We start from the raw sequence: 24,826 nt of genomic DNA on the forward strand, positions 1-24,826 counted from the left end.
ATGGATCTTTTAAAATTATTAGTGAAAAATTTCAGGAACATTTTTAGGACACTTACATTTTACAGAACGCACTTAGACTATTGTAAAGCTATGACACCATAAACTTTGAAAATCAGAAAAAATGCTGTTTCTAAAAAGAAAAGCGGGATAGGCGAAAAGTGCGAATTTTTATGCGTTTCCCAATAAGAAATATAAGAATCAAGTCACAGAAATAATAAGATGTTGGTTAATGTAGAAATAGAACCATAAATTTTTCTTATATTATTCATCTTATCTTAGTAAAATTAATTAGAAAATTTTCTTTCATTTATTGTTACAGTCTACTAATTATTTTTGTAATACTTTCGCCTGCTAAAATTAAGCTTGATCTTCCGATCTTAAGGGCTGCTCTAGCACGAAGCTAGTAACCGTGCGAGGCCGTGTCACGGCCAGTCGAATAAGGGCTGGTCAGGGGCATCTATTTCCCTTCACTGAACATTCCGGTAGTTTGATAAAAGAAGGAAACTACAGAGTGAGAGTGCAAAGGGGCACTCTTGCAGACGGTTAGTCGGGAGCTGGTTTTTAAGACGGAAGAAAGGACGTGTTCATATCAATAAGAAACAGTGATTCTCTTATTATTATTATTATTATTATTATTATTATTATTATTATTATTATTATTATTATTGATTGTCGTCATTAAAAAGTTTCAATTGTATTCGTTTTTAAACATTTAACAGGCGAACGTACATGATCGAGTTCGTTGCCATGAAAATTTAAAAAAAAATGTTATTTTAAAAAAGCGAGCGAAGATTTAGTTTTTCTGGCAGATCTCTTTAAAAATCGATTCCGATAACATTGAGGAAAAAGTTCAAGCTGTTGTCTGAGATTAAATAAAGAATTTGTTCTCTTTTTTCTGAAAAGTTGTTTTAGTTGTCTTTTATTTAATATTACACCGGAATATTTATAATGTTTTGAAAATTAGCCCTGGTATAGGCCACAGGACATAAGATGGATATGGAAAATTAGAAAATTAGGGTGATAAGTACGTAACTACCAACCAAGTGATAAAATCAAATATGAATGTTAATAAGTTTATTTAGCAATGTATTTGAATAGTAGTAAGTAGATGTCAGATACACCATTTACATCATTTTTTTTGTTGGTGATATTTTTCTGAAAAAGAAAGTGTAATCTTTTAAGAAACTTGTGCCAAGTGTGACCCAGACTCAGAATTCAACGCTTATTGATGAGAAGGGTTCTCAAAATCTAAGTGATAACAAGTAGAAAGTGTGTATTGAACAAAAATAGTAGTCAGAATCCTCAAGTTTCAACCACTTGTGTTCCTCAAAATGTGCATTTAAAAAGTAAAACGATTAATGGATATTACTAGCACCATAAACTGGACAGTCAACCTTATAGATTTCAGAGCATCTGCTAAGGTTGTGAATACGGTCTTTATCTAAGCTCACAATAACAGTTAACTTATGACACATCAAATGTGTGACTTACAAACTATTTCTGCCGATTATTTTAATTAGTAGTAGACCTACAATGATGTGACAAGGCAAGACGATAACTGGCTCCCTTATATAAGGAATTCTAAAGGGGTTTAAAACAGAATATAAAGTTTTTACGTGCAAGAACATGAAATGATGTGTTATGGTTGCAGCTATAAATGATTTATAGTTGTTGTTGTGGAGATAAAAAATCCAAAAACTATAAGTTTCTATGCGTGATACTTTAAGGACTTATACGTAATTAATATTTGAATTGTTTTCTAATTTTTTTTAATTCCTTGAAAATTTTTTTACTTAACAGATTCCACAAAAATATCGATTAATAAAATGATAAAAAAACTTATGTCCGTTTTTTATGTTCTTATTGGTACATTTTCTACATAACCTACTTAGTATTGGATGTATAATAATTTAAAAAAGTAAAGATTATCTTTTTTACTCCTCTCTATACACTGATGTTTTCTAGAAGGGATTTTTTACCAAAGAACTTTCACGCGAACTCTTAGGACTCTTCGATGCTCTTCAGTACTCACACGAACTCTCCACTTGAAAGAGTTTGCATGAGTGCTTGATAGTGAACGCAAGTTTTGATGAGTATGCATATTTCGCAGCGCGTACGAAAAATAGAACTCCTGGATGATGAGTATGCGTACATAATAAAAAATAAGTTAAGTTGTTCGTGAACTACTAGTTTTGATATTGAAAATCTTACGAAAATCATATAATGATTTAAACAATTATCTTACAGCATTTAAGAATATTTTTAGTAGACATTTTTCATGTCTTCCATAAATTTTTTGGTCTAGTTCTGTTTGTGTCAGTGGTGTCTAGTGTCTTTAGAGCATAGTAACATTAATAGGCTTAGTAGCCAATTATTAAATTGAAAATGATGGATGCTATGCATCACTCCACAATCTTAAAAAGTGTTTATTGCCACATAAAGTTAAAATAACCAGTATACATGAAGACTTCTCCTTTCAGTTTCACTTTTCAAGGTACAAAAGTGCCAAATTTAAATTTCAAGCCACACTTCTTAAGGGGGCTCCTTTACAAAAGTCACCATATCTAACAAGATCAATTTTTCCACTTTATGTTTCATTAAAAATAGCATCATAGTTTTTAGACACATCTGTTTGCTGAAAAACAAAACTTGATTTTTTTTATATTTGATCTCGTCTAAAAATCTCCGTACAAAAATAGGAAAATTAATTTTTTCACCATTTTCGAGGTCGCTCTTTTTTATGGCGCAGTTAACATTTTTCTAATATCCCGATTTTTAACATATATTTGAAAAGTATAATGAAAAAACACAAGTTTTCCTCTTTTTTTCTAGATTTTTTGTATTTCTCGAATACTTTATTAATTTTCCAATAGTAAAGTATGGGAATAGGGTCTGAGAAAAGAATTTCTCGCAGTTAGTTCAGAATTCGATATGGTTTTTGTAAGTTTCACTTGTAAAAATAGTTTTTCTATAAAAATTATGGCGTAAAATTGAAACTCTATAAAAAATATTATTAAATTACATTATACGAAAAAATTTATTAAGAGATAAAAGTATTGTATATTATTTATGTATGATTACTTTTTTAAGACATATAACAGTATCATGATTCATGTATAAAGCAATTTTTTTTCGAAATTAGTATTATTATACTATTGGGAAATAATATAGAGTATTCGAAGAAGGCGCAAAATTCAGAAAAAAGAGGGAAATTAGTGTTTTTTAATTTTATTTTGCAAAAATATAGTAAAAAACGGGATATTAGGAAAATGTAAGCTGTATCATTGAAAAGAGCAATCTTGAAAATGGTCAAAAAGATATTTTTCCTGTTTTTTGTACGTACATTTTCACGTTAATTAATTAGTCCGAAAGATGAAAATACGTCCGGATTTAGCGAAAACCGATATTATTTTACTTTTAACGCTAGAAAAATGTGCTAACACCTGAATCACGTGCTCTTTAAACTTTTTTCATTATTTAGGTTACCAACAATGAAAAAAAATTATTTATGAGCTGTAACTTGAAATTTTAATTTCGCAAAATGAAAGAATTCCTCATACATAACAAACATTCTCGCTTTAGTCGAATCCAAGGCCACGACCCTAGTAACAATATAATGAATTCTCTTTGAGATATCTATAGTCAAAAGGGTATCGGGGACGTACGGGAACAGGGCCCCATTTTTAAAGTGAAAACTTCTTTAGGAGAGTTGGGCAATTTTGGATGGGGAAGAGCTCTCGGTTTCGCGTCAGATAGCTCTCATTAAAAAGCAAGGCGATCCCTGCAGAGAGTCGTGTGTAAGCGCGAGAGAATGAAGTGTAGGCGAAGGGGAGCCCGCTCTGTATTGGCCGGCGGTAGAGAAGGAGAAAGTAGCTTGGTGGCACAGCGGAGTGCGGCGGGATATGATAGTATGAGTATTCACATGGCCTAAGTACTATCTCCTTGTCTAACGGCAGTCACTGTGCACTTGCGCAGTGAGCATAGTGCACATTTGAATTTCGAATCACATCGCATATGTGTGGGTTGATAGTGTACGTAACTATCGAGTCAGATACTCAGGCACCGAGCTACCGAAGTAACTTGTAACTATGTGTAACTACGTACAATATTGGTGTATAGCTTTTTGCATGTGTCAATGTGTATTCCGTAAACTGTATACAGTGCATATTACTACAGTATTACTGTGTAAGCGTATAGTGTATATCCAATAGTATCAATTACCCATGCAACTTTAACTGCGTATAGTTTATTTTTATTTTTATTATAGTCCTTTACATCCGGCTCCTATAAAGGGCTCCTACTCTGGGCACTAACCCCAACGGAAATTGCAAGTAGGCGATCAGTAGGGCCTACTTAGGCTGCCTCTCTTGCCAACTGAGGTCCTATGTTGGCAGCGTCAGGTGGCGTTTGGTAGGCCCTTAGTAGGCTGCCTCCATTGACGTAACATAACCACCTTTCAATCGGTAAATATAGATATGTACATATGAGAATACACATTGTATTATAATTAAACAAGTCATGCTTCATTTCAAACGAATCATATTTAATTTCTTCATGAAAATTTTTCATCACGGCATTGTTGATCACGTGTAGTTACAAAAATCTAACCCTAAGATAAATAGAAATTTTACATAAATGAAGATATAAATGTCACCTTAAAAATATCTCTCATTCACAATTGATATCAAGTTTACAATATGAACATGTGATTCGTGAGTTAATTCTGATGAACTATTAAATAATCACTAAGGAATTAATACAAATTACATGCTCATACTGCAGTTTACTTTTTTTTCATACAAAAATATATTAATTCAATTAAATGATAGATGAACTTGATTTGACGGTGAACATCTAAATGACAGTGTACAAGCTGTTAAATGGTAAATTTCATAATCTTAGTACGGTTTTTAAATAGTTTTCATTGAAATTTTTTGAAGCACCAATTATTATTTTTAATTCGGTACTTTGAAAAACTTTGTTTAGTTGACAACAAATTTAATGTCGATTAATTTTGTCAGTCTCATATATGTATAAACTCATTAATCATTTGTATAGGACTCAATGAAAGATACTTGTAACTTGTGTATCTGTGTGTAATTTTACGCTACAGTTTACACTGCAACTGTAGCTGATATAACTGTATATACTATTCAAGAAGTAAGATAAAGGTAGGTTATGTAGGCTGCTTAATGAGTACCTCACGCTAGCCAACTGAGCTACGGCGCACTCTTTAACTGCGTATAATTGCACACGTGCTCGGCGATTTGTGGTGTATATATACATGACTAGTGAGTCACTATAAGCTGTATTACTGTACACATTTGCATATATATATATAATTATTTGCAATTAACTGTCGTCACGTCATCACTCTTCGTTATTAATTAAATTATGCTTGGTAATATCTTAAATTATACTTACATTATTTTAAGTTATAAAGGTATAATTTAATATTTAATTGCGAATTTAAATACCTTACTCTCTTCCTTAAACAAATTTATTAGTGGTGATTAACAATTATTCTACAAATTATTTAATATCCTTCTCAGAAAACTCAATTATTTATAAAAAAATCGAAGTAACACTTTCTATTACGTAAGTATTTAGGGTTCCTGCTGAAAAATCAATTTGATTATTTATAAATTACATGTCAAGGACTCCAAATGAATTTACTAAGAAATGATAATAAGCCTACATTGGACGTAAATTGTTTAGTGAATTTTTTTTACTACTCAGTATCTGTTGCAGTAAAATTTAAAACGAATATTTTCGTGACAAATCCCATCATTTTCAGAATTTTCAGCTTAAGGAACACCTGTATTATAGTGTAATAAACTTTATAATTTATTTTTCAAAACGTGTATAATGAAGAGATATGCATGTTAACATATGTATTATTACGACCCACATAGTTACATAAATGCCATAATTTTAGATTACTTATTTCAAAAAAAGTAAATGGTTTGGATAGCTACTGATTTATTTCAAAACTTAAGTAAAAAATATAATTCATAGTTCTAAGTTTTCATTTCTGTCGGCAGTTCCATGACTGTCTGCTGGTTTTTTTTTTTTTTTTTTTTTTCGTATTTTTGAATCAAAAAATTTTTTCTACAGTCATTCTCAAGGCTATTTTGGGTTAGTAATTTAATTATTTTTTATATTTGATAAAGTGGATTTCTTACAAAATTTTTTTTATACATCTTTTCGAATTTTTCAAATATAATTTCTACTTGCTCTGTCACGTTATCTAGTGATAGCACATTTCATCAACCACTTCTCTGATACATTCTGCATTCGCTCCATCTTTTTTATGGTAGGCATTGTTCCGGTGTTCTGGTCATCATTTTTAGCATTGCTGCTACATTTTTTACCTGCTTTGCGTATAGTTGATTTTGTGTTGCTTGTGTCAGAAGATGTTTTATTTTTAGTTTTTTCCGTGTGATTGAAAATGTCGCTTTACATTGTATAAATTTCAGTTTCCAGTATTAATTTATTTAGAGAATTATCAAAATCTTTTTTTAATGTTGTGATGTGCGGATAACTTGGACAAGTAATGCGTGCTACAACATCTTTTGTATTTGTGCCTTTAAGTACAATAGCGTCATTACCCCATATTTGCTTAAGTTCGGGGAAAAATGGGTCTGTATTTTTTTTGCTCATCAATTGCGACTGAGTCTTAGATTTTTCTTGAGACGTATCAGACGAAATGGAATTATCTGCTGCAATTGTACTGCTGTCTAACCTTCTTTCATTCAAAGAAGGCATTTCTAGTTTCTTGAAGCGTTTAAGTATTACTGAATCCCAAACAGTTTCAAGAATGAGTTTAATTAAAAAAACCTCTCCAAGAGTCCATTCAAATGTTCCCTGATCCTGTTTTCTACACAGTAAAGTTCCGTAATAGTCTGCCATATTTGAATCATCAGGAATACTGTTTTTATAATCTGCAGATCGAACAAGATCTTTTACTTCATTAAAATTAAATCCTCTTTCCTTTATTAAGCAGAAAACTGCATAATTATCTATTTCTGCATATTTGAAAATATTGTTTATATCATTGTGTATCAGATAGCTAATTTTGTTTTCGAGGGTTATCCAAAAATTGAAGCGGTACTGGTCTTGAAGATCCATGTTTTCTTATTTTTCAGATTAAATTTACACTACGCTATTTTGCGTAGAATAGTTTTTCTAAATTCGATTTAATCATGAATCATAATATTTCGTAGAAGTATAATGAATTCAAATCTTAAGATGCAATCACAATATTTTTATAGATCTGCATGGGTGGCAAAAATACCAGTGCATACACTGATATAAAATCTTAATTTTTATACTCGTATTTTTTACTGCAAATTAATTTTAAAGAGATAATAAATTTTCCAAAACTAGAGTTTTAGGTACTAAAAAATAAAAATTACCAAATAAAATTATTTTTTAACTATATTTATTAGCTTTCACTGACACTCATTTATGGGCATTATTATTTACTTACGTATGTTGATTTAATATACTCAAAATATGTTTTAACCGTTCTTAAATTACCCACTTCTGTCAATTTTATGCCTTAACGTTGTTATCTTTGCAGAACACAAGCTCTTACTATAGCGTCTTTTATTCCATTCGTGATAGTACCTCCGTCCGCTTCGTTAAGTTTTTATTTACGTTGTATCACCTTACGATTTTTATTTACGTATAAAACTGAAATAATAATGGGAACATGTACGGAGGTACGTGTTAAACAAAAACTCTACTGTTTTATGTGTAGCCGTATACAGTTCGACGAATTCGTACATTTAATCTTTTAAGAGGTTAGGTTAAACCGAGTTTTATACTAATTCAGATACGTAAATTAATTGTTTGGAAGAGTTAGCACTCATTTTCATATGTGCAATAAGCTAAGTAAAATATCTAATACTGCCCCAAACATTGTTAATAGGTACCACAGAATCTATATGGAACTGTAATACGCCACACAGTGGACTATTTTCCGGAGTTTTACTCAAAACCTAATATCTCGGGAACGAAAACAGATAAAAGGTTTTTTTTTTAAATTCTTTGGTTTGTAATACAGAATTAAGGAAAAATATCGAAAAGGTAAAGAAATTACAACATAACCTAAAAATTTTACTTGAACCTTAAAATTTTAAATATCTTGAAAACAAAAACAGATAGAAGGTTAATTTTTTTAGTAATTCTTTGTTGTTGTGTATGGAATTTAGCAGAAATATTAATTAGGCCAAGAAATACAAAGCTAATGATTTCTTGAGGTTTTGTGCATAAGCACATGATCAGTAAGAGCTAATTTAGGAGTGAGAATAAAAACTCCAAAGTCAGGTGTTAGTTTGAGCAACGTTTTGTTGGTCTTAACGCCAACCTCATCAGGCTCAGTCTATATCGTTAAGACGATCGTTACAGACTGTAACTGACAGACCTGTGCTTATGCACAAAACCTCAAGAAATCATGGAAACAATTGGGAGCAGAACGGCACGTTCAACAAACACCATAATACAAAGCTAACCTATAAATTTAACCTAACCTTGAATTTTGAATTATCTGGAGACCTCACCCAGTGTCAAAGTTAGTTTCTTTTGTATTTACTTTTCTTTTCAAAAACAAAATCAGAAAAGATAACTTATTACGCTGATAAATGGAAACCTAACCTACAAATTTTCCTCAGCCTCCAATTTTTTGATATCTTGATAAAGAAAACAAATCGAAGGTTGATTTTTTTAGTAATTCTTTGTTGTTGTGTATATAATTCAGCAGAAATATTAATTAGGCCAAGAAATACAAAGCTAACCTATAAATTTAACCTAACCTTGAATTTTAAATTATCTGGAGACCTCACTCAGTGTCAAAGTAAGTTTCCTTTGTATTTACTTTTCTTTTTAAAAACAAAATCAGAAAAGATAACTTATTACGCTGATTAATGAAAACCTAACCTACAAATTTTTCTCAGCCTCAAATTTTTGGATATCTTGATAACGAAAATAGATCGAAGGTTGACTTTTTAGAAATTCTTTGTTGTTGTGTACAGAATTCAGCAGAAATATTAATTAGGCCAAGAAATACAAACCTAACCTATAAATTTAACCTAACCTTGAATTTTGAATTATCTGGAGACCTCACCCAGTGTCAAAGTTAGTTTCTTTTGTATTTACTTATCTTTTCAAAAACAAAATCAGAAAAGATAACTTATTACGCTGATAAATGGAAACCTAAACTACAAATTTTCCTCAGCCTCAAATTTTTAAATATCGTGCAAAAGAAAACACATAGAAGATTGATTATTTTTTTAATACTTTCGTTTTGTAAACAGAATCGAAAAAAATTATTAATTAGGCCAAAAAATGTAATCCTAACCAACGAATGTTACATAACCTATCATCTTGAAATTTCTCAAAAACGTTGAGACGTACAAGTTGAATTTTTTTGTATTGCCTTCGGAAACAGTTTGGAATAATGATAATGAATATTTAACTAACTTTTAAGAACTTTGGCAACATCAAAATTTTTGGTTTTTCATTTTGGGTTTTAGGGTTGAAGATGGCCATTTAAAAATTTTTTTAGTATTTAACAGTATATATCTCAAAAACTGTCGATTATACAGAAATTTTGCAGACTTTTTTGATTCTAAATCAACCAAAAATCCTAAAAAAAAAATGTTTTGGAGAATTTTGAACAACTCATTTAATTTGGTTAAACAAAATTGTTCAAACAATTATCGACTACTTTTTAGGCCTGGCAACATGCAAATTTGATGTCGGGAGATCATTGTGCACTTTTTATGCAAAAAAAGGAACTACAAATATTTTTTGCGAAACGAAGGCAATACAAGAAAATTCAACTTTAACGTGCCAACGTTTTCAAGATATTTCAAGATGATAGGTTAAGTAACATTCGTTGGTTAGGCTTACATTTCTTGGTCTAATTAATATTTTTTTTCGATTCTGTTTACAAAACGAAAGTATTAAAAAAATAATCAATCTTCTATGTGTTTTCTTTTGCAAGATATTTAAAAATTTGAGGCTGTGGAAAATTTGTAGTTTAGGTTTCCATTTATCAGCGTAATAACTTATCTTTTCTGATTTTGTTTTTGAAAAGAAAAGTAAATACAAAAGAAACTAACTTTGACACTGGGTGAGGTCTCCAGATAATTCAAAATTCAAGGTTAGGTTAAATTTATAGGTTAGGTTTGTATTTCTTGGCCTAATTAATATTTCTGCTGAATTCTGTACACAACAACAAAGAATTACTAAAAAGTCAACCTTCGATCTATTTTCGTTATCAAGATATCCAAAAATTTGAGGCTGAGAAAAATTTGTAGGTTATGTTATAATTTCTTTACCTTTTCGATATTTTTCCTTAATTCTGTATCAAAAACCAAAGAATTAAAAAAAAATGAACCTTTCATCTGCTTTCGTTCTCGAGATATTAGGTTTTGAGTAAAACTCTGGAAAATAGTCCACTGTGCGCCATTGGGTTTTACAACTGTTCTCGAAGCTAATTTCGTCAGTTTGAAATACAACTCAGCAGTATATTATTTGTTACTTTGAGTTTAACAAAACATAAGTTTGTTGAAACGTTCTACGTGAAAAACCTCCTACTCAGTACTTTCATCAGAGTCAGTAAGTAATAATCACGTATCTTAAGCCTAATCTACCTTGTGTTATCTAAGATTGTTGTTTTACGTCATGAATTTAAGATGACAAGATGCGTAGCGTATATAGTTATTCACTGTATAAATAATAGTTTATTACGATAAATTAGTAAACTAATAGTGTCGTAGTCTCAAATATGGTTTCTTTAAAATTCGCACAGACTCGTATCTTACAACAACAAATTCTGAACAATAGCATTTATATTATTTTCAGGAAAGCTTGTATTGAGTAAATACGTAATAGAAAAAGTAAACTGACTAATATCGAGACGAATATATTAAAAATGTATATTTACTTCAATTATTAAATAAGTTTGAGCAGTCTTTATTAAATAATTGATTTTTTTTTTTGGAATTGTAAGACAATGGTTTTTAAAATATTATAATATTACTTAATCATAACTTGAAACGAAGAATGTCACGGGACTGATACCTTTAATTTGTTGTGTGATTCATAATAATGTTTTTAGAAATTAAATAAAATTTATAGATTGAATGAAAATACGAAAACTTTTACCATGATATTTATAATGAAGTAGATAAATGGAATTTGGTATTCAAATATAATAATGAAAGTACATCAAAGAAACAACCCAAATTCAGTTCTATTAAACTACTCATTAGATCGTTGGAAGTAAGTTCTTCACAGGAATCTAAAGAACATTATAGGTATGAGAGCTGTCTATATTTTTATTCTTGGTAGGCGTACCGTATGTGATACTCTTTTATCAAACTTAGCATAGCCTTCTGCGAGTACATTAAATCGTTACATTGGTGATCTGGTTAGACCAATATCTGAAGGAGAATGTTGTGTTTAAGAGTTCAAAGAGTTTTTAACGAAAAAAAAATTGCCCCATGTTGTCTGAATAAGTGAGGACGCTATTCGAATAATATCAAAAGTACAGTATAATTCACGCATAAATGAGCTATTAGGCTTTGTGCAGCCTTTAGATAAAAATAGCGGATTTCAAAAAGCACACTTTTGTAAATAAACAAGTTTTGAAACGATGAAAAATATTTTCAAAATTACAAAGTGTCATCTTATTTATATTGTTACATGGTTCAGCCTTTGCAAGAAAATGCACCTAGTTTTTGCCTCAGTACGTTTGGTACTGACAGTTCTTTTACTGCTGAGGATACTCTTAAAAGATTGAATCCCTTAGTTATGATGCTAGAACGCGAAAATATAGTAGTCTTAGGATTTTCAGGCGACTGTAATTCTCGATTAGTTAAAGCCATGAAAATAAAAAGTCAATTAGATCACAGTAATACTGATGCAGGTATTAATTTAGAAGGTTTTCATGCGTCTATTGTACCACCTCAGATTTGTATTCAAGATCCTGTTCACCTAGCAGTAAAATTGAAAACAAGATGATTTAAGATTCCTACAAGTGTACCAATAGGGAATTTTATAGTATCATCGTCACATTTAAGAGTAATATTAGAAAATTTTTCAAAAGATAAGCATTTGCTAACGGAAAAAAGTTTATACGGCAAAGATAAAATGAATTTTAAATCTGTGATTATAATTTCAAACAAAAAAGTAATTAATTAAAAACAACGTCCAATGGTGGTACTGTCAAATTTTGAATTTATAAAAAAACAAAACGACGTTTCGGCCGTTTGGACAACGTCCCGGCCCTCATCAGGTACAAAAATCTATGAGTAATAAAATTCTTTGCAATACAAATTTAAGTAAAATATAATAAACGCAAATTAAGTTACATGTATAACATACCTCTGACTCTTACGAAAGGGATGTAAAATCGTAATGTAGTCAGAGTTTCAAGCTAAGTTGCTTTTATACCCTGCACATACACAAATGACATAGTACACGCACGTAATACAATCGAATAAGAATCGCAAGCAGTTCCTTGAGACGCACATAAACAGTTCATGTTTTCTTAATACTATGAATGAAAGGGGTCCTCGAATCATGTATATAAAGTTAGTCACCTTTCTTAATTGACATAACGAGAGACCTATAACAATCTTTCAATTTTTCTGTATCTTGTTGTCTGTTAATATTATTATTAAAGTAATGTATATTTAGCATTTCGGAAAAAAGGCGCTTTTTGTAATTTTGTTCTATGTCTAAAATTTTAATATTATCAAAATTAAAATTATGTGTGAATTCAATGCTGTGTTGTGATAGTACCGATGTATTCTTTTTTCTATCACAACACAGCATTGAATTCACACATAATTTTAATTTTGATAATATTAAAATTTTAGACATAGAACAAAATTACAAAAAGCGCCTTTTTTCCGAAATGCTAAATATACATTACTTTAATAATAATATTAACAGACAACAAGATACAGAAAAATTGAAAGATTGTTATAGGTCTCTCGTTATGTCAATTAAGAAAGGTGACTAACTTTATATACATGATTCGAGGACCCCTTTCATTCATAGTATTAAGAAAACATGAACTGTTTATGTGCGTCTCAAGGAACTGCTTGCGATTCTTATTCGATTGTATTACGTGCGTGTACTATGTCATTTGTGTATGTGCAGGGTATAAAAGCAACTTAGCTTGAAACTCTGACTACATTACGATTTTACATCCCTTTCGTAAGAGTCAGAGGTATGTTATACATGTAACTTAATTTGCGTTTATTATATTTTACTTAAATTTGTATTGCAAAGAATTTTATTACTCATAGATTTTTGTACCTGATGAGGGCCGGGACGTTGTCCAAACGGCCGAAACGTCGTTTTGTTTTTTTATAAATTCAAAATTTGACAGTACCACCATTGGACGTTGTTTTTAATTATTTACCAACTGTCATTGGACGTTTTATTTGAAAAAAGTAATTAATTTATTAAAAACGAAGTGCCGGGTAGTGAGGCTACTCGACAGTATTTGAAAATTATAAATTTTATTATACATTCATTTTTATCAACTGACCTAAATATACTGGTTGAAATGTATTGTTTGTGGTTGAGTGTCTTTTTTATCAGGTTTTGGAGGAAGTAGCTTTCTCGTAATGTAAATTACTCTGACATCAATAATTTTCTGTCACTGAGTACGTACACGTGTTTAGAGACGAATGCTCACAGTATGTATAGTGTTGTAATTACAACAATTGAAAATGAAAATTTTATTACCACGGCAATTTAGTAGCCAACCTTGTGAAGTACTTTTTAAAACCTTAAGATCTCTAAGTATCGTTTTTTGTACACCAATAAACTGCAGTGTACTGGAAGCTATTCAGAAAACTCAACCAATAACATTTATTTCTAATGTAATGGCTCATAATTTTGGGAATAAAAATATAAATTATCCTAAAAATACAATTTTGAATGCACCATTCAAAAAACTACATACAAATGACTTATACTTGGACCTGGATTTGAAGCACATGATATTTTTAAACAAGAAATCGGCTGAGCAACCGTCAGAGACATCATCAACAAAGCTAAATCAGATGCTTGAAAATATTGAACAACTTGGACTTACAAATTTAAATATAAATGATGCCAACGAGTTGTCTATGAAGTCAGTTGATATCGATGAAAACAGTTTAATTGACGAAACCGTTGATTGTACTGATAAATGTAGGGAAAAAGTGTAGAAGAAAACTTTGAAGAGTACTTAGAGGAGTATGAAAATATCAGATTTTTTTGGTTATGTTAATTTAAAGGATTATTCTACTCAACATAAAAACATAACAGAAAATGATTCTAGGTTAAAAATAAAAGAGTGAGATGGTAGGATGAAAACCATTAAAAAATCATCAGTTCATTACTTATTAAATCAAGACATAGAAAAATTAAGCAACGATCGATTGCTTCGCGTCCAAAGTTGCAAAATATTACGCGTCCGACACCAAAATATTACGATCATGAAAAAATATTTAAAGTCTGCACTCTGGACACTGTACTTGTTTTAGACTGGTCTTTGAAACTGAAAGTACTGAAAAATGTTTATTAGGTGTTGTTCTCGTATTGTCTATATGAATCAAGTTAGTTGGGAAAAAATTGAGTATTCTAAAACATTCGCAAAAGTGCTCGTTAATGATGAGACTGCAGAAGATAATAAAAAACAAGTTGGATATTGTGCAACTAGTTCTCTATAAATAAAAGAAATGAATCTCTAAAATTGATCGAATTATCAGTACATGGCTATCATTCAATTGAAAAGTATAAAATTACTATCCCAGCGCCACTGAAAAAATGGTACATTTTCCGCCCTCAGGTGGTTTGGAAGGCTGGTACTTCCTCGGGCAAAAAAGCAGTTTTCCGATACTCGTTTAAAAAGTCTCCTTTACGAACCTCGTTACGGACCTCGCCTTCGGCTCGGGCCGCAAACCTCTCGGTTCGCAAACAAAGACTTTTCAAACTCGTAGGAAAACTACTATTTCGGCCCTCGGGTGGTTTTGGGAGGCTGGTACTTCCTCGGGCGAAAAAGCAATTTTCCGGAACTCGTTCGGAAGGTCTCCTTTACGAACCTCGTTACGTCCCTCGCCTTTGGCTCGGGCCGCAAACGTCTCGGTTCGCAAACAGAGACTTTTCAAACTCGTAGGAAAACTACCATTACGTCACTAGGGCACAAAGTACAAATATGAGCGCCCGACGGGCGCGCTTGTTGTAGATTGGTGTCCGAGTCACGTATAATTTTTTTCTTACTAAGGGCGCAAAGTACAATTTTGCACCCGTGGGCACACTTTGCACCCAGTAAATTACTTTGGGCCCTAAGGCAGAAAAGTATTTTGGGCCCGGAGGGCGCAAAAAACTTTTCTGCATGGCCCAAAGTGATTACAAGAGCGCAAAGTGTGATCCGAGGGCGCAAAGCGGCAGTTGCACTTTGTGCCCATGGTAAGAAAATAGTAGTTTTCGTCGGATGAGTGCCATCGTCTCTGGGGCTATTTTGCGGCCCAAGGGACCTGCGAAGCAGGGCCCAAGGGACGTAAGGTAGCCACGGAGCGATGGCGCTTATGTGGCGAATGCTATTTTTCCTACCAAGGGCACACCAGGCTCTCAAAAACGCCCAAGGTAGGAAAAAACTTATCATACGTAAATAATGATGTTTATAAAAACATTCGCAAATTTGTATAAACAAATCGTATTTGTTGAGAAATTAGTATTTGTAATTACAAATGATTCAAATTACAAGTATTCTAAGAAATTTTCTATTATACTTTGTAATAAAAATGGTTTCAAAGTATTTTTATCGTCATGATATTTATTAAGCACATATTTTCATATGTAAACATCTATATTAATAGTACTAATAAAACATACTGAGTAGGTATATTATTTTTATTTTATGTTTAGACGCAATTCAATAAATAAAATATTGCCTTCTATCTTTCATATCTACTTTAAATCGTGTGAGTTTGCTTTCATGCTGTGGTTTTTTAACAATAAATAATACAAGTTATCTCTACTGCTATAATTGATTTTTATATTTCTAAATAAACCAAATATGCAAATTTCTAAATATCCAATATTAGATGTTTTAAAACATTTTATTTAAAAAACCTAAATTATGTACGTGAATATGTAACACCGAGGTTAACACAAATACTTGCGATTGATATTAAGATTCTTGATAATCTTTATTGCTTTATAACAATTAATTTCTTGAAAATGAATTATAACGGTTTAACAGAATTTAAAATTACGGAACGTCTTTTGATTTGTGAGTACTCGATAAGAACTTCCTGTACTGCTTGCAAACTCATGCGTACTCTTCCGTACTGCAAAGAACTCAATCGAACTCTGTAAAGCCCAGCACTCGTTTGAACTCATTGTACTCCTCGCGAACTTATGTATACTTATGCGTACTTATCGTGTAAGTGGTTTGGTGAAAAGCCTCTCGGTTTTATACGTAAATGAATAGTTATAGTAAACGTCGATTATTTAACGCCGTTTCATAGTTTAGCTTTTTAAAAAATACATTCACAAAAATTTACCCAATCGACTACTAAAAATAATTCCTCAATACTAACTGTCAGGGTTTTTTTTTGTAGTATTACATTTATAACAGAATTCATTACAATCAACAATAATTGAATGATTATAACAAAAAATTAATGATTAGTAAAAGTACTTACAAGTTTCTTGCGATCTTCAACACTTTGCAAAAATTGTTCAGAACCAACTTTGCTAATTTGAGAATTTTGAAGCCAAGGTTGTATACTTTGATACTGAGAATAGAAGTTATTCATATCCGGCACTAGGTCTTTAATAACATACATGTGTGGTAACGGATATATTTTGGTCACTTTGTTTAGATTAGAATCAATTGTACTGAAAGAGTTTAAAGGATTACAACGAAAGCTACAAGTATTTATTATAAGCTATTAAATAAATGAATTTAAAAATTACCTGATACAAGCTAATGTATTAGTCCCATTAATGTTCATTGCACAAGATCCACAAATACCTTCACGGCATGAACGACGAAAAGTTATAGTTGGATCAAGTTCGTTTTTAATTTTTATTAAGGCATCCAGCACCATAGGACCGCAACTAGACAAAATGATTAGATTAAGTGTTAGACATATTATTAACAACATTTTTTAACAATCACCTGTTTAGATCAACACGATAATCTTTCATACACGGAGATTTTTCTGGTTCATCGGGATTCCACCGATAAATAGACAATGTCTTGAATCTATTTGATTTATTTAAATTTGATACTGTAGACTTAGAGCGTGCCTAAAAACAGTTAATAATGTATATTATATCAGCTAAATATCCTATACTACACAGTTGTGTCATATAAGCTTCTAATTAATACAAAAATCCATTAGGCAAAACTCATGGAAACTTAACATATTCGACAGCTTTTTTTTTAAGAATAATGTAAGAAACAAAATCAAAGAAAAAAATCTTAATAGATAAGATCTTAATTTTAGACTACTGTTGCATGTATATATGTTTTTATGTATAACTTTCAAATATGCAATCAGAGATTAGAAGGCAGATTCCCAGTGCTTGCGGTAGAGAGTATCGCTTGTGTGTGTATGGGCGTGTTACGTGTAACACACATATAGTCGAAGAATATAAAAAATACAAAAATACAGCAGAGAGCCAATCAACACAAAATATACGAACACCCTTGATTATAGTCTTACACTCCTTCATTTTTCTTAATTTCGGTGTTACCTATTTTGTTTTTAAAATTACGTATATATGAAGGTTTAAAAATTTTAAATAAATGATAAAATTAAACGAACAAAGGATTTTCTTGAACAGCGGGGTGGATCAATTTAAGAATTTCCTATGTACATCCTATGGTTTTATTCACTTAAGATTTGTTGAGTCATGCATTCATGTAAATCAAATGAAAGAAATTTTATAAATATATCAGCTATTTGATTTCTAGAGGCGATCCATCTAATTTCTATTCTTTTATGAGCAACACACTCCTTGACATAGTGAGCCTTGATTTCTGGTATACGTCTCAGCTTGCTTTCTCCTCCTGTTTTAGCGCTGGCTTCAGCTGCTTTATTGTTGCACCAGAGAAGCATGGGGCAAAATTTTTTATTTAATACGGAAACCAGAGAGTTTCTTATTTTCATCAGCTCTTTACAAGCTGCACTCATGGCTAAGTACTCAGCTTGACAGTTTCTTCTCTTTCTTCCCTTTATAAATTCAATATTAGGTTCGTAACCGTGGGCGTTCTTCGTGGGTGAGAGTTGTGGAAACCTAATCGCTTCAAGTTTTTTGTGATGTAATTCTCTGAGTCAGTGTAATGGTGTTTTTGTTTCTTTTTTTTTAACTTCTTCTAAATCCGTCATTTCAAACTCTTTTTGTAACTGTCCTTTAACGTCCGTTACTTTATTTACACTTGCCAACCAATAGCATATCATTTATGTACAGAAGCAGAATGAGAAGTTTATCAGTAAATTTCTAAGTAAATAAACAGGGTTCATTTTGAAAGGCTTTTAGTACTATTATGTTTCGTGACCTAGGTAAACTTTTCATACTATTGTTTAGAACTTTTTCCAAGTCGATACACAAACTTTTTCAGTATACATACTTTACGTCCTGTAACTCCGTCTAGCTAACCTAGTTCTTTAGGGATTTCATATGTATGTTTTCTAAAATGGTGCCATGCAAAAAGGCCGACTTAACATCCAATTGACACATTTGTAGATCATGTACGTTAACGACTACAAACGTTAACAACTACGTTTTTCGTAGTTCCCAGACTTAAGTACTGTATTCAATTTAGGGTCTAATGTATCAATCTTTTTGTTGTCTAGCCAAATACCCATGCCCTTATACACAAACTTTCTTAACGATAGTAGATTTCTCATGAGGTCTATCAAAAAAATGACGTCTTCTAACTTAATCCGTTTGTTATAATTTCATCCTACTATATCCCCTCTCCCTCCGTTCTTAAGTATGCTGAAGTGCCTCTATTTGCACATTTTATATTATCTACATCCTTATTTTGAAATGTACTAAAAAATTGTTTTGAATTTTTTAACTGCTTCGTGGCACCCGAGTCTGCAGTAAACTCTGCAACATTTCTAAATTTATTATTAATGGTGACACTTGCGGATGCTGAGAACATAGTTGAGGATCCAACATACATATCAACCTTACCGTTATTGTTTTTATTTTCGTTCTTCTTTCTGGTTCTAACTAGTTTCTGGTCTGTTTTCTCTTCATTTTTACTTTTATTCGCGTCACCTGTTTTCTGCCTTTTGGTATGATTGATGTTAATGTTATCACTTTAATTATTTCGTTTCTTATTCACCTGCGAGTTGAGTCTGGACGCGTTATCTTACGGCTTTTTTGATTGGGACAGTTATTGCTCCAATGCAGGTCAGATTGACGTATTCTCCAGACCTAAAGCACTTTCTTTTCCCTTCCGTCCTCGTGCAATCGTAGAATATATGACTCATTCTGTCACACTTAAAAGATTTGGGGGGTCTGCTCTCAAGATTCGCAGCGCGGCCACAGTTACCGTTAGGAATGCCCTCTTAGCATTCATTGGGCCTCAGCCTTTAAAACATATGATTTTAGTCGATAATGACTTCGTACTTCACATTTATTAATCTAGTCTACATTTAGTAGGTTAAAAACCGAATGTACAACAACATTGTAGAGCGCGTGTCTCTTTTCTTCTTCCGATCAAGGAAAGTATTATTTAGATAATCCTATCCAATTACTTTATCTTCACATTCGTTCTAAAATTAGGAAGCACACTCTCTTTGAGGGTTGAATTTAATGCTATCCAATCTTTTCCTAATTGAGTTTGTGGACTTATTTGATTCACATCCTTTTAATCCTTTTATTTTCTCTAATAACAACACAGAGTTTCTTATGTGAGCTGCTTTCATATGGTATCTTTCATCAATCCTATTAAGAAGCATATCCATTACTTTATATTAATGTTCATCCAGTATTTTATCATCCGGTACATCACTGACTTTTACTGAGTTATAAATTATGTATAAGAGATCACGGGTTCTCAATTGAGAAGTAAAATACTCTAAAAACATTTCAAACTTGATATTTGGAGTTAGCTCGACTTCGTACTTTACTCAAGTTTCTCTTTTTATGAATTCTACTTGCAACTTGTCTCTCTCGGTAGTGCCCAAAAAATATCTCATGCCATGCATATGAAAAGTTTTTTGGAGGGTCTTATCCAAGTTTTCCCTCATAAGTTTACCTAAGTCGACGATAGATGTGGTATGGTTTAAATTTGTTTTGGAGTATATACTAATATTAATTGAACTTGTATTTACTTGCATCTTTTTGACTTCCTCTTCATCAGCCAATAGGTTTTTCAACCGGTTCACTACCGCTACTAACCAGTGGGTTTGACAGTCCGTAAGCACTTTATGTGACCTTTCTATATTCTCTCTCCTTTTAGTTTCATTATAGTTCAAGTTTAAGTCCCTTCTTATATGTTTCATCATGTTGATCTCTCCTTTTCTTATGTTTATCTGTTCCTTTAGTGTGTCTATTCCTGTTGACGTATTAATTTTTGTCAAATCTGTAAGGTTAGTGTTGTTTACCTTTTTTACACTTCATACTTTTGTTTGATTCCGTAAAATAATTTAAAACATCTTATAATTGTATATCTCCCTTTTTATATAAATTATTAGTCACTTACGGAGCCTGTGCAGCTAATAAAACAGATTGATTCACTTACTGAGGGGGGGGGGGCAGGTTACTTTGCCACCATTTGCCGTTTTAATGGTAGAAATCATTTTGAAAAACTGTACTTTGTTTTCACATGACTCAGAATCTAAAAAAACAAATAACGTTAATTCTATCACTTACTGAGCATCTTATACTGATCCGCAGACACACACTGTATCAAATGTGTAAGACACTATATACTGTATCAGTGGTAAACCAGGCATTGATGACAAAAAGGGCTGCATACATCTTACTAATATATAAAGCAAAGTCACTAAAACCGTTGTAATCGCTAACCACGAAAACTACTTAACCAAACTTGCTGAAATTTTGTAAACTGATTTTTAACACTTTCTGTATAGTTTTAGTAGAGTTTTCATCTTATGAAAAATAATAACAATAGCAATAAATAAGCTTCAAGTTTTGTAAAAATACGCTAACTTTTCACTTTAGTTCAGTAGAATCTGCTAGGTAGCGTAGAAATAAAATCAAAGCTACGTGCAATAGAATTAAGCAAGTCTGGTAAGTCTAAATTTTATGCAGCATGATCACCCAGTGGCGACTGTCCTGGTGAAAACAGAGGTAATACCAGGACAGACGTCGCGGTCCGGAGCACCTGCTTAGCAGATTTTCTCGTCTCCACACGCTTCTTCAGTAAAGGTCTCGCACTCTCTTGATCTACGTCGTCTCGATGGATTGGGGAGAGCATAAAATGAAAGAGAAAAAACGAGAGAGAGAGAGAGAGAGAGAGAGAGAGAGAGAAAACATAAAACAAAACAAGAAAATAGAAAAAATTTTCACATGCTTCATAGAGTGAGCAGGCCTATAACCTGTAGTGACTATCAAGGAATTGGGGCGAGGTTTAAATTACCAAGAGACATGTATTTGACTGTTTGAGTTTTTTTTTAACTGTGTTCTTTCTAACTTTATACATAAATGAGGATAAATTAGGAAATATGCGGACGTCCGCATAATTCAACCGTATCATTAACATATGTCTTAAAGCACGTAAGGTCTGCATGAGTCACCTTTTCTAAACACACACACACACACACACACACACACACACACACACACACACACACACACACAAAACTAGCAGCCCTCCGTCTTGGCTTCGCCCAAGACTTACTAAATAGAAGACTGTAGTGTGTTGACATGGAATGTGAAACGTTTTTAGTTAGAAATTTTACATCTATTTCTGACACTTCTCAGAACAAAAATCTTCTTATTAAAAAAATTTTGATTCGCAATCCATACAGTTTAATTGGTTAAATAACAAACTGTAAAAATAAAGAAAAAATATAATTATGCTGAAATGCACCGTCAGTTCCTTATGCTATAAAATAATCGTTGGCTGTAAAGAGCCGTTGATTTGCAGTTTCTCTCATATAATTTATAAAAAGGGCTACTTTTTTAAGCTGTTAAGATTTTAAACTCCCAAAAAATATATATTATATAAAAAATTTTTTTTCTCTTATCCCACAACTATATTACCAGAACGACAAAGTTTTGGAGCTTAATCTTTACAATTTTTATTGCCACAAAAATACAAGTACATTTTCTACTTACCAAAAAATCTGAATTTAGATCTTTAAACATTTAAGAGATTACTGTGAGGGTACAATGAAAAGCTAATCTCTCACGTAATGGTTTCTTTATTTGTCGATTTTAAAGCTGCCGTTCCAATCTCGATGAATTTTCTGCGTCAGTTTCTTGACGCCTTAAATTGTATTTATTAAATACATTTCAAGTTTTTCTTCCAATTCACCATCTTGCGACTTTTGGCATGCTTAAGACTTTTGTGACCCCTCAAGAATGTTTTCAGTCAACTTTGTTAAGTTCTAATATATTTGTGGGCAAGGTAGTTCGACGTCTGATTACCCTAAAAAAGACTAGTGAGCTTCTTAAGTGAACTTTTTCTTGACTGAAGTTTATAGCAATTGTGACTGCCTAAATACCTTAGGGTGATCTTCTCTGGACTGCTGTTGAAGCCCCAGGCTGATCAGAACAAAAATTCCAACGTCCGAAGCTTCGGAGCTAGTCGTAGTGCTCTTTCCCAACGTCTGCTGGTATAACGTCAAAGACGTCGGTGTCTAAAGCACCTTTTTTTCAGACTCGTGATGCTTGCCAATTGGAAACTGTCCTGTTGGTTCAAGTTTATTTTTCCTTCACAGCTGTTAGGTTAGATCTTGGAGAGGATCGGTGATTCTTGGTTGAATGCTTAGAGTCGAGAGAATAATGTAGGGTCGTCACTGGGGTCCTGAAAAGGGCCAGTGGTGAAATTTCCAGTTATTCCTTATTATTATTCTTGATGATGGAGAGCCAGATGCGGGTAGCTTGACTCTTACCCTCGGAATCTTTGTGTCCGGAGACCTTACATGAGGAAGATACGCCGCTGACCAAAGAGTATTTCGTCTTCAGGTTGATCCCCAGAAAATCAACCGCTTAACGTCGTCAGTCGAGAAAGTGGGCCTGGAGAATACCTTCTCTGTAGGTATGCCGTTGAAACGACCACTGGTAGAAGTTGTGGCTGCCCATACTCTTCAGGGCTGTCTTCCCCGGCCTACATTTGTAGTAAAAAATTTTGTGACGCCACCAGGTGGGATGGTGGAACGGCCACATAACTCTGAAGTGTTGGAGCAGGTTGTGCTCTGGCTAAACACATCTCCTGGTATTTCACTAGAGACGTTATCGGTTAGAATGAATTTTTTATTGGTGGCACTCGTCAATTCTGGTGATTCAGGGTGAAAGTAGACCTAGGTCATTTGCTCATTCGAGAAGAGCGCTGTAGGTAACCGGGATACCCAGCTGCACGACTATCACCTACATTCTCGATGCAGCTTGGTGACGTGCCAGAAGACAACTGCAGGAATTTCCGAGACGCTCCGGCCTATATATTATAACCATATTTATTCAATTCTGTTGCAGGTAGCTTCGATTTTATGTCGACGCCACCGAGTGGATCCTACTGAACTAACGTAAAAAGCTAGCGTATTTTTGCAAAACTTTGAGCTTATTTATTGCTATTGTTATTAAGCTTTTCAAAATAAAATCTGTACTGTAAACATTTAGGAAGCGTCAAGAATAAGTTTGCAAAATTTCAGCAAAATCGGTTCAGTAGTTTTCGCGGTTAGCGATTACAACGGTTTTAGCGACTTTGATTTATGTATTAGTAAGATACACACGGAAAGACGAGTTATTACTAGGGCTGCCTGACAGAGACAGACTGAGTGCGCACAGGCACAGCCAGAGATTAGTAGAGAGATTGCTGACTGCAATGCTACGGCGCGAGTTCACTTTTTGCCACTGTTTCGAGCGCCCCGTCGCGGCCAAGCGGTCGAACCAGGCACACATATTTTTTTTTCAATTTGAGAAGCGTGAAGGGGATATACCGAGTGTGTGCCTACAGATTCGCGTGGAAATGAGCACGTAGGCACATACTTTGAAGACGCGTGGAAAGGGTATACTGAATATAGGCCTACGGAAAGAGGAGTGGTGCATGGAAATGCCGACTACAGCTATATAACTATATACCCGCGTATATCATAGCGAAAGAAAGCGACGAGTCTTTCTCGCTATAAGTATACTAACTTATTAAGTGAGGTCTTAGAAGTTAAGGGACAATAGAAAAAAAAAAAGATTTCACTTCTAATATTTATAAAATAAAAACCCTATTCTTTCATTTAACAATTCTCTATAACATATGAAAGCTTAAGAGAGGCTAGCCATATTATTTTTCGAAAATTAAATCATACAAATAAATGCTTACGCAATCGGAAGCTCAGACTTACAAGGCATTTATTTTTTAGTTCTTCTTATACGTTGGATTTTCGTTTAGTACTGCGTATCGAAGTACGTTGAAAAAATGTTTAGCTTGAAATATTTTTTGAGGTTGAAAGTATGGGTATAAGCACCTTAAAGATAAATTATTATTTTTACTTATTATAATCGCTATGAGCTGTAGGCCAAGCTCCGGAGGGTATCAATAAACATATGTGACTTTAAGTTGTTTAAGGTCCGAAGTTTGAATAGTTGAGAT

At 32.7% G+C, this 24,826-nt stretch overlaps 1 protein-coding gene across 1 annotated transcript in view; it reads right to left on the bottom strand.

Annotated features, from left to right (window-relative positions):
* LOC106646933 (Succinate dehydrogenase, subunit B (iron-sulfur)) overlaps window positions 1-24,826 on the bottom strand; it is a 234,544-nt gene that overhangs the window by 161,772 nt on the left and 47,946 nt on the right. The window contains exons 2-4 of the mRNA XM_089595209.1: window positions 17,207-17,337; window positions 17,002-17,145; window positions 16,728-16,923 (exon numbers count right to left, since the gene is read on the bottom strand). Coding sequence (XP_089451335.1) covers window positions 16,728-16,923; window positions 17,002-17,145; window positions 17,207-17,337 — 471 coding nt within the window. The remainder of the gene's footprint in view (window positions 1-16,727; window positions 16,924-17,001; window positions 17,146-17,206; window positions 17,338-24,826) is intronic.

The sequence above is a fragment of the Copidosoma floridanum genome, unplaced genomic scaffold (assembly GCF_036245765.1).
Source record: "Copidosoma floridanum isolate Cflo_tuat_1 unplaced genomic scaffold, Cflo_Japanese_pri ptg000002l, whole genome shotgun sequence".
NCBI classification, from domain to species: domain Eukaryota; kingdom Metazoa; phylum Arthropoda; class Insecta; order Hymenoptera; family Encyrtidae; genus Copidosoma; species Copidosoma floridanum.